General features: G+C 53.4%; 5 protein-coding genes across 5 annotated transcripts; 2 read left to right on the forward strand and 3 right to left on the reverse strand.

Moving 5' to 3' along the window:
- Positions 1-14: 14 nt before the first annotated feature.
- Positions 15-934, forward strand: BO86DRAFT_391051 (uncharacterized protein). The gene has a single exon (XM_025672518.1). The coding sequence runs from the start codon at positions 418-420 to the stop codon at positions 763-765; it is 348 nt and encodes a 115-aa protein (XP_025525234.1). The 5' UTR covers positions 15-417; the 3' UTR covers positions 766-934.
- A 2,045-nt stretch (positions 935-2,979) lies between these two features.
- Positions 2,980-3,791, reverse strand: BO86DRAFT_391055 (uncharacterized protein). The gene has a single exon (XM_025672519.1). It carries the CDS (start codon positions 3,463-3,465, stop codon positions 3,187-3,189), a length of 279 nt encoding a protein of 92 aa, XP_025525235.1. The 5' UTR covers positions 3,466-3,791; the 3' UTR covers positions 2,980-3,186.
- A 571-nt stretch (positions 3,792-4,362) lies between these two features.
- On the forward strand, positions 4,363-6,392 carry BO86DRAFT_152877 (sugar porter family MFS transporter). Its single transcript, XM_025666329.1, has 3 exons — positions 4,363-4,776; positions 4,843-4,955; positions 5,014-6,392. The coding sequence occupies exons 1-3, from the start codon at positions 4,578-4,580 to the stop codon at positions 6,361-6,363; spliced, it is 1,662 nt and encodes a 553-aa protein (XP_025525236.1). The 5' UTR covers positions 4,363-4,577; the 3' UTR covers positions 6,364-6,392.
- Positions 6,393-8,971: 2,579 nt separating this feature from the next.
- Positions 8,972-11,688, reverse strand: BO86DRAFT_343384 (putative GTPase NOG1). The gene is made up of 5 exons (XM_025669146.1): positions 11,589-11,688; positions 11,395-11,503; positions 11,176-11,277; positions 9,398-11,091; positions 8,972-9,339 (listed from the first exon to the last, which is right to left on the reverse strand). The coding sequence occupies exons 1-5, from the start codon at positions 11,607-11,609 to the stop codon at positions 9,298-9,300; spliced, it is 1,968 nt and encodes a 655-aa protein (XP_025525237.1). The 5' UTR covers positions 11,610-11,688; the 3' UTR covers positions 8,972-9,297.
- A 251-nt stretch (positions 11,689-11,939) lies between these two features.
- Positions 11,940-13,741, reverse strand: BO86DRAFT_391057 (polyamine acetyltransferase). The gene is made up of 4 exons (XM_025672520.1): positions 13,595-13,741; positions 12,885-13,476; positions 12,365-12,817; positions 11,940-12,313 (listed from the first exon to the last, which is right to left on the reverse strand). The coding sequence occupies exons 2-4, from the start codon at positions 13,275-13,277 to the stop codon at positions 12,278-12,280; spliced, it is 882 nt and encodes a 293-aa protein (XP_025525238.1). The 5' UTR covers positions 13,278-13,476; positions 13,595-13,741; the 3' UTR covers positions 11,940-12,277.
- Positions 13,742-13,876: the final 135 nt, after the last annotated feature.

Below are 13,876 nucleotides of genomic sequence, written 5' to 3' on the forward strand. Positions count from 1 at the left end.
GGGGGGGTAAGGGAAGCGGACTCGGTGTGAGAATCTGTCACTCGGCAAGCCGAGCCGGATGGATCTAGCGACGTCGGTCTCGGGTTGCCGAAGGGCTTCGGGGAAGGGGGAGGGGGGTTTGTTTAGTACCTTTTTTTTTTAGCCTTATCTTTTCGGCTTTTTCCACGCAGGGGACGGGAACCGGCTGGTCCTCGCCATCGATCCCCTACACGTGGTGATATTGGGCCAATCAGGGTGAACAAGAGGGGGGGATGCTCACAATCCCAGATCGACAGATAGGGAATCTGATCTCTTACTCCAGCTACCCTGAACGTTCCAGTTCGCAGATAGCATTTCCCTAAACTGTCGGGCAGTTGCGATTTCGGGGCCATTTCCCCTTAGCTTCCACTGTCAATCCCACCGCCTCGCCGCTCGGGGATGTATGCACGTCAGCGTGCGTGGACCGTGGACTGGGCTCCTCAAAATTGGGACAAAACCTTGAGCAAGATGTCTGGCGTGCAGACCGGCTGGTACATAGAAGATATTCGGCAATTAGGGAGAGAGTCCATTGTGGACCTGACAGGGATCTTCCCTGCCGTAAGCGGCCTAAGACGTAAAACGAAGAGAGGCGATTGCACTGGCGCGCCCGAGGTATATACTACGCAGATTGTAGGTGTCGTAATCGTTGCTGCCAGATATTCTTATGCTTCTTTGCGCTTCGACATGTCGTTCCTGACGCCACTTTTTTTTTTGGTGGTGATGCGTGCGTGGGTTGGTTACAACTGAATGTCTGAAACCTTGGTTTTGAGTATGACGCTGAACTTGGACGTTGTGTTTGGAATTCTCATTTCTCACCGCTTGTACTGGATTGGACTGTTGGCATCCACTATGAGGGTGAGGGTGAGGGTGAGGGTATGATCTCATCAGCCGCAGGGAATTACACCTCCAGCGAGTCTAGACCAGGGAGAGCTAGTGGCTACCTGACTACTATCATCATCGTTGTCTTGGTGTCGGTGGTCGGGATTGCTTCCCTTTTTGATGGGGCTTTCCCTGGCAAGGCAAGATTTTCAAGTTTCAGGATGTATGATGTTGGTGTTGATGTTGATGTTGATGTTGATGCTTGGATTGCGATGACTGCAGATATCCTGGGGAAGAGCCACTGGGACGGAATGTCTTTTGTTGCATACTTGGTAGTGTACGCGGTGAACGGATGTCGGTTGACGGAGTACAATGCCCTCATACACTCTGGCCTCTTACGTGTTCACTGGTTCAATTGGATCCTCGCTATAGACATAGATCAGAGCCTGCAGTGCTAGTCTGCCCGCACCCGGTCCGGTCTGCTTCGCTTACAGTGAGGTTTCGCGTTTGAGGTGGTTGTTTGGTTTGATCCAAACACAGCCAAAATGAAACACAAATAAATAAATCAGAATTCTTTTTTTGTTCTGGAATAATTGAGTTTGGGTTTGGGTTGGGATTGGGAATGAATGGGTCAGGAACCAGGACTGAGTTTTTCTTCTTCGCCGCCTGCTGCCTGCTTGGTGGTGGTGGTTCCTGGATGCCTTAGGCTGGATTTCCTTTTACCCGTAGATGTACGTTGTTTGGAGGTAGTGGTTGGATAGGATTGTTGTGTTGCTACCGGGTATAGTTGTCGGGGGTGTGTTTATCCAGACACCCAGATCGCAGGTCTTCTTTCTGTGTGCCAACAACTGCGAGCATGTTATCTTGAACTATCATTCCTAAGGCCCATTGTTTGTTGTTCTGATCTCGGGTGAAACATCAGGCTGGCTAGACCGCATTCGGGACGGGTGAGAACCAGTCTACGTCGACTCGAAGTGGAGACATTCCTTGGTGAGGCCGGCTCCACTCTGCTTCCGGCAGTGGGCTGTTGAGTCCTCAGTCTAGAGAACAGCAGGTGGTGCTGTTGCCGGTTGGGTGGTTTGATTTCTTCACCCCGACTGGGTGATCTTTTTGGTGGTGTGAGGCTTTGCTGTGGTTGTGTGATGGATTCAGATGTTCTAGTCTGCTCTACCTTCTTGCTGCTGTATACGCTCTTCAAGTCGAAAGAGAAGTGGCATACTGAATGCAGTTCACACTGGAGTGATGATTCGGCCATATCGGCCGAATCACCACGTAGAGCGAGAAAATTTCCATCGTGCACGGGCAAAGCCGAGATAGATGACGGGCATCCGTTGCGCCTGCCAGTGTTGGGCGTTCTCGCCCCGTCCGGCATGCCGATAACAACTCATCGAGAGATCAATTGTCTGACCAGCGAGAAAATTTTCACCGGGCCGCCGAAACCAGTTTGAGCCAGTGCAGATCGGCCAACTTCCGTCGAGTGGTTGCGCGCTCCACCCGCCACCGGTGAGCTTCAAACGGGAAGGATCCAGATTCTGCCTTGGCTAGCGGCCCCTCGTCTAGCCTCGTCTAGTGGGCTAGTCTGCTTTAGCTGGGTTTAGCCTGCTGGGTTCGGCACACCGAGACAACTTTCTGGGTTTGTTTGGCGGTGCAATGCCGATTCCGAGGGATTTTGTAGGACTAGGCTGGGTATATCGGGTGGCCGAGAGGAGGGGTTCGGGTTGGTGCTGACGCTGCACTTGATTTGCTGGTGAGGGGGGGGTGCATGGTGATATCGCTAGAAATTTAATGTACTTATTTCACAGTATGGTATACTCAACACATTGCAAGATAACTTCTTTGTTTTGTCGGATGGTGTTGTGTATATCAGCCCAGACGGCGAGACCGAGAGCGATGACGCTGTGGTGGTGGTGTTGTTCCTGAGTGCGCCGGCCTTGGTTCGGGATCGACACGGGATTCTCTGATTCGGCTGGGAGCAGAAAATTTCTGCGTGCAGGGCGAAAGCACACTAAGTACCGTCCTAACCACCACTGGACAAGCCCCACTTGGCGCCCGCGGATCTCCCTTCACTGGTACCGCTTGCGGCAACTTTACTACGACTCTCACTATCAGGGGTTGTGTGAGGTTCGTTTGGCACCGAGGCGAGGCGAGTAGAAAAATCTTTTCATTTCCTTCGCGTCAATTCTCTGACACAGAGAAAAGCAGAGGGATGGAGGGATGAATCGCTGGTGGATCATGGTCTCTGGTCTTCGTCGTGAAGAAGGCTCTGTTTGTTCTGCTGCGGTGTTGGATTACTTCATCCTGGGCCATGCTGGGCTTTCCTGGGCTTAGTAACTGGACCTAAGGTGTTTTCTACACGTAGCAACCTGAGTAAGGAGGAGGAGGAGGAGGTGGTGGTGGTGGTGGATCATGCGCCCGCCCATCCGCCCTTCCACAGCATCCCATCCACCCATCCGTAACACAACCTGAAGCTGTCATCGGCATGCACGGCATCCTTTGTGTATAGCTGGGTGTAGTGTCTTGTGTCTGGGTGGCAAACCAGCCGGTCTCGAATAAGGCCCGATTGGCGAACAATGGAATTGTCCTCAGTAGGAGGAGTGGTTGATGGGCGCATCCGCATCGCATCGGCATCGCATCGCATCACACGGGCCTCAACCTGGTCACGGAGGGCTGGCTATAGGAAGAATTTTAGATTGCAAGCGGCATCACCATGACGGAGGCCACGAGGCCGAAAAGGGAGTCAATTCCGGAGCCGATGGAAGGATAGAATCGATAGTGCAGAGAAAGACCGCTGTCATTCAATAGCAGTAGTCTTATGCAGTGCAGCAGCAGTACTGAAATAATAATGGAATGCATAAGGTGCAGTGCAGAATGACCGAATCGGGGAGGAACTCGTGACTTGAATGGCCGGATTGGGAGGTTTCCAGAAGGGTTCCATTCCAACTTCCCCATCAACAAATCTCCTCACTCTCTCCTCAATCTCCTCACTCTCCCACTTTCTCCCACTTTCTCTCCCCCCCCCCCCCCAAATTCCTCCCTCCTCGACTCCGCCGTCTTCAGCCTTTAGTCAGGCACGTTTCTCCGGGTTAGTGCCGCTTTCTATCGGCCTTCTGCCCTCTCCAGTCTCCAGTCTCCAGTCTCCAGACCCGGTTTCTCCACTTTGTCCCTTATGCCCAATAATGAGCCCGGAATCTCTCTCCCTCCACTTCCCCCTAGCTTTGCAATGTTCCGAATTCTCCCACCCTCGTTCGTCCCGGCTCTGTTTTCGGGGTAAATCCCGAGTCCAAAATTCACGCGACAAGAAAAAAACATCCCAAAAAATACCAAACTGAGACGCTGAGATCTGGGCCCCCCGTTTTTTCCTTGCCCACGCCCATGGTCCTACCCCGACAAGAATGGGCCATGGGGTGTCTCCTCCAATCCCTGGGATGGAGGCGAATTGCCGACGGATCGAGTGCTGCGTGCTGCGTTCAAAAATTCTTTTCCCTTTCCCTTCCTTGCCTTTTTCAGTTCGTTTGTTGATGACGCCGCCGTCATCCTTACCGAGTCCGTTCGGGTCTTCTTCTCCATCTCTCCGTATATAATTCCTCCACTTCCCCCAGCTTCTTGCTCTTGACATCTTCCCCTTCACCCATCATCAGTTTGTGTGTGCTTCTTTCTCACTTCCCTTTCACACTTCATCCACAACTGTCAAGAGGGTTTCCATTCAAACTACCTTTTGTGTCTGTGAACCCACCGACAACATGGGTGTCCACAACATTATGTCTCGCTTCAAGCCTTCGACTGAGCACTCGGAGGCTTCCACTCCTGCTCGCTCCGACTCCTACGCGGAGAAAGACCACGGCATCGTCGATGACTCTCCCGTCAAGTATCTCACCTGGCGCTCGTTCATCCTCGGTCTCTGTGTCTCCATGGGTGGTTTCATCTTCGGTTACTCGACTGGTATGCATGGCGATCCTTTCCCCCTCTTGACACCCGACTCCCGCTAACACCCCCGCCTCCCCCCAGGTCAAATCTCCGGTTTCGAGACCATGCAGGATTTCCTGATGCGCTTCGGTGAGCAACAGGCTGATGGCTCCTATGCCTTCAGCAACGTTCGTTCCGGTCTGATCGTCGGTCTGGTATGTTGTTCATTCCGTGCTCGGCTACGAGATCGCCCTAAACTAACCGCCGTGTCAGCTCTGTATCGGTACTATGATTGGTGCCCTGACTGCTGCTCCCATTGCCGACCGTTTCGGCCGCAAGATTTCTATCTCGTTCTGGTCGCTCATCCACATTGTTGGTATCATCATCCAGATCGCCACCTCCACCAGCTGGGTCCAGATCGCCATGGGCCGTTGGGTTGCCGGTCTCGGTGTTGGTGCTCTGTCCAGCGTCGTCCCCATGTACCAGAGTGAATCCGCTCCTGTTCAGGTTCGTGGTGCCATGGTCAGTGCCTTCCAGCTGTTCGTCGCCTTCGGTATCTTCATCTCCTACATCGTCAACTACGGAACCGAGAGAATCCACTCCACTGCCTCCTGGCGTATCACCATGGGCATCGGTTTCGCCTGGCCCTTGATCCTGGGTATTGGTACCCTCTTCCTGCCCGAGTCCCCCCGTTACGCCTACCGCCAGGGCCGCGTCGACGAGGCTCGTGAGGTCATGTGCAAGCTCTACGGTGTTGGTCCCAACCACAGCGTCATCATCCGCGAAATGAAGGAGATGAAGGACAAGCTCGACGAGGAGCGCAACGCCGGCACTGCCAAGTGGCACGAGCTCTTCACTGGTCCCCGCATGTTCTACCGTACCATGCTCGGTATCGCTCTCCAGTCTCTCCAGCAGCTTACCGGCGCCAACTTCATCTTCTACTACGGAAACACCATCTTCAAGTCCACCGGTATCTCCAACAGCTACATCACCCAGATCATTCTTGGTGCGGTCAACTTCTTCATGACTCTGCCCGGTCTGTACATTGTCGAGCACTATGGTCGCCGCAAGAGTTTGATGTACGGTGCCGCTTGGATGTTCATCTGCTTCATGATCTGGGCCTCTGTCGGTAACTTCGCTCTGGACCTCAACAACCCCGAGAGTACCCCTGCGGCTGGCAAGGCTATGATCGTCTTCACCTGCTTCTTCATCGTCGGTTTCGCTACCACCTGGGGTCCCATCGTCTGGGCCATCTGTGGTGAGATGTACCCTGCCCGCTACCGTGCTGCCTGTATCGGTATGGCCACTGCTGCCAACTGGACCTGGAACTTCCTCATCTCCTTCTTCACCCCCTTCATCAACTCCGCCATCCACTTCGCCTACGGTTACGTGTTCGCCGGATGCTGCTTCGCTGCCATCTTCGTTGTCTTCTTCTTCGTCATTGAGAGCAAGGGCCGCAGTCTCGAGGAGGTCGACAGCATGTACGTGCTGCACGTTCTCCCCTGGAAGTCCGAGAGCTGGGTTCCTCCTGAGGGCATTGTCGATGACATGCACCACCCTCCCTCCTCTCCTAAGGCCGAGGGCCAGGCTGAGCACAGTGAGCCCACTGAACTCCGCGAGTAAGCGGGTCGTCTTGCGATTCTGCGCTCCTGTACATTGACCATCTCATCTACATCGCTTTTAATGGCTCGCATTTAATGGCTTGCATTTTTTTTTCTTTTGCTTCTTGAATGGGTATGAATGCATCAAGGCATGGTTGTACGACCTGACCTCTGGCTGGGAATCTGATGTTCGGCGTTTGTTGATACCTCTAAGTACGATTGATTGATTGATTGATTGATTAAGAAATGAAAATCCATACACTATCACAAGCATGTTCTGTTCCACGTAAATTTGAGGGTAGTGATTGGATGGATTCTGCCACGTCAACGGTGTCATTGCAGTGTTGGATTGCGGGTCAACGGAGCACAAGGAAGGATGTTCAATCCCGTCTCTCCATACTTCCCGCTTTGATTCGTATCTGCATGTCTCAAATTTAAGCTTTGCATCCCTGTCATGCATATTTGGTCCGATGCGGTTATTTGTATACAACCCGCCTCAACTCCTTCGGAGGTGGCATTTCTGATCTTGTGATTGTTTTTCATTCCTTGAGGACGTGGCGGGGTTGCCTTGACGAGCTGTCGGAGTCAACAAGGATGCGATTGACGGTCCTAAATCTTCGGGTTGAGGTGGTTGTGTAAGCCGGTCATCTGGCCTCCTTGCTAGGCTTCTTTTCTTAGTGTAAGTCCCGCGATGCAGTCCGGATTCCATTTGCGATACGATCCCGAATCCCTAATCCCTACCCTGGGAGCACAATGCATACACTTCCCACACACAGACACACACGCACCCTCTCCGAGGAGAATATGATGCAGTCAGTGGATTATGTTTGACTTGTCGTCTCTGGGCGGGTTCACGTCACCTGAACTGTTTCACACTTCGATCTCGACGCTATTCATACCACGTTGGTTTGATCTGGCTTTTAGCTAACTCACACCGGTCCATCCACTTTTACTGATAAGAAAAATGAGTGAGTGAGAGAGGGAGAGGGGAGGGTCGTATCGCTTCGCGCATGGATTGATCCCTACCATACGTACCCTAGATCCTAATGCCAGGACCTTAGCTGCATCCTGAAGTCTCAGCCGTACGCTACCAGCTGGAGCTAAGCTAAGCCAAGCTACGGCTAGCAAAACGGGCCGGTCCTTCTTTTTCCCTTCGTCCCTCGTGACCAGGTAGGGAAGGTATCGTATACTTGTGATTCCGAGGTAGTGGCACGGTACAGTCCCATTCAGGACCCCAGTACGGACGCTGGGATATTGGAAAGGGACGGGGGAGCGGGGGGTTAGCAATCTTTTACTCATTTCGTTCCTTATCTTTTCATGGTCCCTGGAAGGATCGTGTTGACTTCGTACTGTACCTCGAGCTCAGCTCCTGGTGATCGTTGACATTGATCCTGATAAGTTTCCCCCGATCCCATGCATAACTGTATGTATCCAGTGGGTGACAGCTCTCTCTAGAGGCTATCGCTTCGCAGGCTGCGATGCTTACGCTCAGATGCGGAGCACATCATTTCTTAAGAATAGCGCCTGTGGGGAGATGACGATATGCTTGGGTTTGAACAGTAGCTTCCATAGGCAAAAACAGAAAAAAAAAAAAAAAAAAAAAAGAGAGAGAGAGAGAATACGTTCAACTAGCATCAGAAGTAGAAAGCAACCCCGAAGCTGGGAAATTCTTGAACTGTTGGTTCTCGAGACCTCTCATAGGGCAATGGATCCCCTTCTCGAAAAGTTGAGGGGGGTCAACAAACAGTCTTTGCACGATCATCAACAAGCCACAGATTCTATTGTAGCTGCCTCTTTGTAAAGGAATCCCGTTGAGTTAGAGTATCAACCTCCCTGCCTCCTGCGTCCAGCATCTTAGCCCTCTCTTTTCTCCGGAGTTCCACGGAATGCATGACCTGCCTGCCCGTCAGTGGGATGGGTCTCTGGAGAGGGTTTATGACAGGAGAAGCTCAGCCGTCTTCGGATATTCTAGTCAAAGAGATTTCCAATATATGCGGGTATGAAGTGGGGATACATACAAACAACCCAGTCCCGGGACCGATCTTGGCTACCTTTCGAGAAAAGTCAGGGGGTTTGGAGATGTGCCTGTTGAGATTTCCGCTCTGAAGTCTTTTGCTTCGTTCGATCGTTCGACTCTAGGGGCTGTGGTATGGTGGGGATTGTGTATCTGTCGGGCTGGGTTGGTTATGGAAGGCTGGGTTCTAGGCTGGAGGGGGGCGTGATGTTGCTTGCTTGCTAGGTGGTCGGTGGTAGGTAGTTTTTACCAGGGTACAGCGCTTTTGAATACCTAGTAGTCCCTGAATTTTGACAGTTGATGAAATCGAGTGGGACAAGGGAGGTCGCGTGAGGCATATATAGGCTATTGTTAGGCCGTGAGTATCGATTCTCGTCGGTTGAGGAGGTGGAGGAGAAGTCGCCGCATCGACCCTTCAATATAAGAGAGGAAATAAGATCAACACCAGACGTTCCAAACGTGCAGTGTTTGGGTCCTGGCGTTATCAGGCAGCATACGCCTCATTCTATACACTCTCTGTAAATAGGCATACCTGACCGAAAACCCAGAATGCTTGGTCAGCTGTACGAATAGACCAAACAGGACTACAGATCTACACCTTACAATAGAACACACTCAAGAATCAACAGATCAATTCAACTGGGTACACACCCAGGCATATCTAGGAAAGACTCTAGGAAAGACACAAGAAAACAACTCTTTCACTCAAGATCACTAATCACAAAGAAGACGTGGAACAAACACCCCAAACGCCCCGGCAGTTTTTTGGAATCACCCCTGTTCAATTCATGACCACTTATGTTGCAACGAGGATTGAGCTTTGGACTTGGTGCGCGGTCCGCATTGCGCACAGGCAGCACGCAATGCAGCACGCGATGCGGTAGGTTAGGTGTATTAAGAGGAAAGGACTTCGTCTCGTCATCGACCATCTGCTTGGTCCGCTTAACGACGCTGGGTCTTGCCGATGGTGCGCTTGCCGGTGTACTGCAGCATTGTTAGTAATGGGTCTTGAGACAAAACACAGCGAACACAGCAGACTTACCAAGTGCTTGGGCAAGGAGGCGGTGGTGTGTCGATCGGCCTCTCCCTGGCGGGCCATGCGGTTCATCTTCTTCTGGCCCAACTTGGCCAACCGCTCCGCCTTGCTGCGCGCCTGCTCGTCCGTCACACCGTCGTGCAGACGATCCGTCGCCGCCTGGCTGCGAGCACGGCTCTTGGCCCGGGCAATCGCCTGGCGAGGATCCGAAAGATCGACGTCCATCGAATCGTCCATGTCCACGTCGCGCGTGAGCGGGCGGCCGCGGACCTGGCTCTGGGACCGCGCCCGGCTGGCGGCGGCGTCGACGTCGTAGCCCGCCGAGTCCAGCGCCTCCTCCATCTGGGACAGCTTCTTGGCCTTGGCGCTGCGTGGGATCGCCGCCCGGTTCTTGAGCGACTTGCGCAGCTTGGCGTCGTTCTTCATGAGCGCCCGCTTCTCGCGGATCAGATCCGCCTTCATGCGGGTGTCGGCGTCCTCGGCATCTTCCACACTCTCGTCCGACTCGTAGTAGCCATCGGCCTCCAGCTTCTCCTCCTCCTCCTCCAGCGCGGCCAGCTTGGCCTCGATGTCCGGGTCCACGTAGTCGTAGATGTTCTTGCCGTTCCACACCTCGGGGATCTTGTCGTGCTTCCACTCGTCGTTGGCCAGGTCGTAGGTCTTCTTGAGGTCGATGTTGTAGACACCTGCACCACCGTTCTCCTCCTCGAGATCTCTCTCCAGCTTCTTGCGGTTGGGGTCGTTCTTGTCGTACTTCTGGAGCGTCTTGACGGCATCGGGAATGAAGGTCTCGCGCGTCACGCCACCCATGGGCTGTGCGACGTGGATACGGGCGAGGACATCGCCCAGGCGACCGCCGGGGGTACCGGCGTTGTTGGTGCCAGACTTGAGCTTCTGAGCCACACGCTCCGCGAGGAGCTTGTCGCAGGCCGCGTTCTTGACGTTGGTGACGCCCTCGGTGGTCGTGCAGGACAGCTGCAAAAGCTCGACATCCCCGGACTTGAGGATGGCCTCAAGCTGCTGCTGGTACTCAGGCTCCAGGTCCTCGGGGCGGCGGACATCGATCTTGTTGACCACCAGGAAGACAATCTTGTTGGCGAAGAGGGGCTTGATGCTGTGGAACAGCTTGATCTGGTCACCCACGGAGTAACCGCACTGCTCGGACAGATCCATGAAGTAGAGGACGGCAGAGCGCAAGTGGGCAATGGCCGTGATGGACTGCATTTCGATGGTGTTCATCTCCTCGAGGGGGTGGTCGAGAATACCAGGGGTGTCGATGGCCTGGAAACGAAGGTACTTGTAGTCGAAGTGACCGACGAACAAACTCTTCGTGGTGAAAGCGTAGGGCTGGACGTCGACGTCCGCGCGGGTGATGCTGCGCAAGAAGCTGGACTTGCCGACATTGGGGTAACCGCAGATCAGGAGCGTGCGGGTGTTGGGGTCAATGGCGGGCAGACGACCCAAGTGCTGACGCACCTGCTCAAGGTAGACGAGGGGGTCCTTGAGACGCTTGCAGATGGTGGCCATACGACCGAGAGCAGCGCGCTTGAGCTGCTTGCACTGGAAGAGCGACTGCGCATACTTGATCAAACGAACGTAGTCGCGGGAAACGGTCTCGATAAGGTGCTTAGCGGTCGAGATCTGACCGAGAGCGATTCTGAAGTGGTCGGCATCGTACAGGGTGTTCATCAAGTCCTTGTCTGACGGGAGTTTAGATTATCTGACCGACTAGTCTCAAATGCCGAGGGGCAAATTTTCTGGCTCAGTCGGGTAGCGAAACTTACGGAAAGGGTGAATGTCCTGCAATCTGGGGAAGCCATCGAGAATAGCCTGGAACTTTTCGCAGAAAGTCTCCTGGGTGTATTTGACCTTTCTGGTGTAAAAGCCTATCGGTAGAAAGAGATTTCCGTCAGTCAAAATTCATCTCCCGTTCGGCTTCCGCGATGGTACCCAGCGACTCGACGATCGATGTCGCAAAGTCAACAAGAAAGGAAATCACGGACCTCGAATACGGCTGATGTTGAAGCCCGCACGGATCTGAGTGGGCAACTGTCTCTGGGTGCGACTGAGGACGATGTCCAAAAATTCCTGATGCGTAGGCACCGGAGCGATCTAATCAAGCGGTGAAAATGAGGTGTCAGTTCGGCTGATTTCTCAGGTGATCTGAAATGAATTCAGGATTGTCGGTATGGCTTACATCTTTCCACGTCGTCTTCATGATGGGCACCTGTGAAATAGAGTCGTAACAGAAAGCGACTCGTCAAGGGAACCCCGGGGATGGATAGCAAGAGTTGGTAGCCTCCGAAGTCGAGATCAAACGAAAAAAAAAATATTGCGGGCGGCGGTCGCTGGGCAGATTTTGGCGGGCGGTGAGCGATTGATTGGGTGGTGATTTTAGTTCCGCCGGTGTGTGGGGGAAAGAGGGAAAGAGGAGGCAGAGGAGGCTCTCCGGTGGACGGGTAAGACCTTTTGTGCAGGTTGATTTCCCAGCTACGGGGCGCCCCCTCTTATGTAATCACTCATCTTAACGTAAGTTAGTTATTATGGAGTCTTCATTTACATTGACTATCCGGGAATATGATACATCAACTGGAACATGCGTGTCCTGACAAAACCACCCACGGTCACCCATGGTGTTTCGATCCGGCCATCGTGTCGTCATCATCCCCGTCCCTGAACCCCCCGTCGTAGCCCGACAGAACGCCTTGCTTTTATCAGAAACCACCAGGAAGACTGAAATCCCGTTTAATCAAGCCATAAAGATGCATCAAACCGTCATCGAGGGAATGGGTACGAAAAGGTCGAGTCAAGAAATCATAAAAGGGAAGGTCGCACGGCCGTCCACCACTAGATCATCATCATAAGAAACAGCCCGAGCACGGGTATTCACTCCCGGGCGAAATCCTGGGTGAAGTCAAACACCTGCACGGCAACCGGTTAGTCCAGAACAAAGCAGAAGACCATGACACATACCAAGTCCACCCAGCCACCACCGCCAAACTGACACTTGCTAGGCCCACGGTTCTCAAAGCCAAACGATTCATAGTAAGGGATCAAATGGCCGTGCGCGATAATCGCAAGGCGATCGGCAATCTGCGCATCCTTGATGCGCTGAATATAAGACTTCATGAGGGTGCTGCCGACCGTCTTGCCCTGATGCTCGGGCAGCACGGCGAGCGAGTGGATGGCGATTGTGCTACCGTACTCATCATGGCCCACAGTCTCACCATTCTCCACGGTCATGCGCTCCGTCTGCCAGTTGGCCGGCATCGCCATCGACTTGTCCGTCACCACGGGGCTCGAAGTTCTCGTGGCAATGACATGGCCGACCAGAGTGGGGCGGGGCTTGGGTTCGCCCTCGCGAAGAATGGGGAGAGTGAAGAGACCGAGACAGAGCTCAGGACACCGGCTCAGACGGTAGCGGAACTACAAATTGCGTCAGTCATCGGAGTAGCGTGTCGGCGTGCATGATGTAAGCGACGGGAGGATGTACCTTCTCGCTCGTACAGCGCTCGTGTTGGGGGAAGGCCTCCTCGACCTGAACACAGTCCTCGACATTCGACTCTGTCAGAACCTGCACGAAGGGGTGCAGTTCGTCCAACTTGGTGCGCTGGTGCACAGGCGGGCGGCGAAACCAGTAAGGGTATTCGACATCGTCGTGGTCCACCGAGACATACTCCCCGTCGACCTCCTCTTCGCCCTCTTCCTCGTCCTCGTCATCGATGTCAGCATCTTCCAAAGGAAGACCATTGGCCCGAGCAGCCTCTACCCGCTCTGAATGGTTGGACAACTCGCGCGCGGTGGCGGGAAGGGAAAACGAGTCTGCGTTGGACAACGGCCGGAGCCCGTTGACAGGTTCTTCATAGTGGTTGGATTGGTCGGACATGGTTGCGAGCCGGGGTAGGCGCGCGAGGCGATGAAATGGTGAAACTTGAGTAGAGGATTGATTGATAGTGTGGGAAAGGTGCGATCGACAAGCGACAAGATGACCGAGGATGCAGGTAAGCCAAAAACCGGGACTGGGGCTGAGCTGCGCAAAGGTAGAATTCGGAATAAATCGAGGGGTAGGAAATACGCGGGAAGGCCTAGAGAAAGAAAGAGTGGGGATCAGTTTTTAGCTCAATGCGGACGATAAGCCTCGGACTGCAATTCCAGAAGCTCGATCCGGAGGCGATCATAGTGAATGAAGCACAGGTAGCTTACTCTGGAGGAAGTTCGTCAGGGATAAGAACCGGTACACTTGTAGAGGGACAGTTGGGGGAACTGCGAAGCTACTCAGACATGGAAATTTGCAGGTACGCGCACAAGGGAAGATGAGAGAAGAGCAACAGGCTGAAAGATCAAGCAAGACCTGCTGCAGAGTTTGTGCGGGCGGAGGAACCGATAACGGGAGGAGTGGCCACAAAAATGTAACAACCAGTCTGCAAGGTTGCAAGCAAAGTTGAAAGAAAACAAATTCTCAAATTGATTTTTTCTTCCTTTCAT

Source organism: Aspergillus japonicus (genome assembly GCF_003184785.1).
Source record: "Aspergillus japonicus CBS 114.51 unplaced genomic scaffold BO86scaffold_46, whole genome shotgun sequence".
NCBI classification, from domain to species: Eukaryota; Fungi; Ascomycota; class Eurotiomycetes; order Eurotiales; family Aspergillaceae; genus Aspergillus; species Aspergillus japonicus.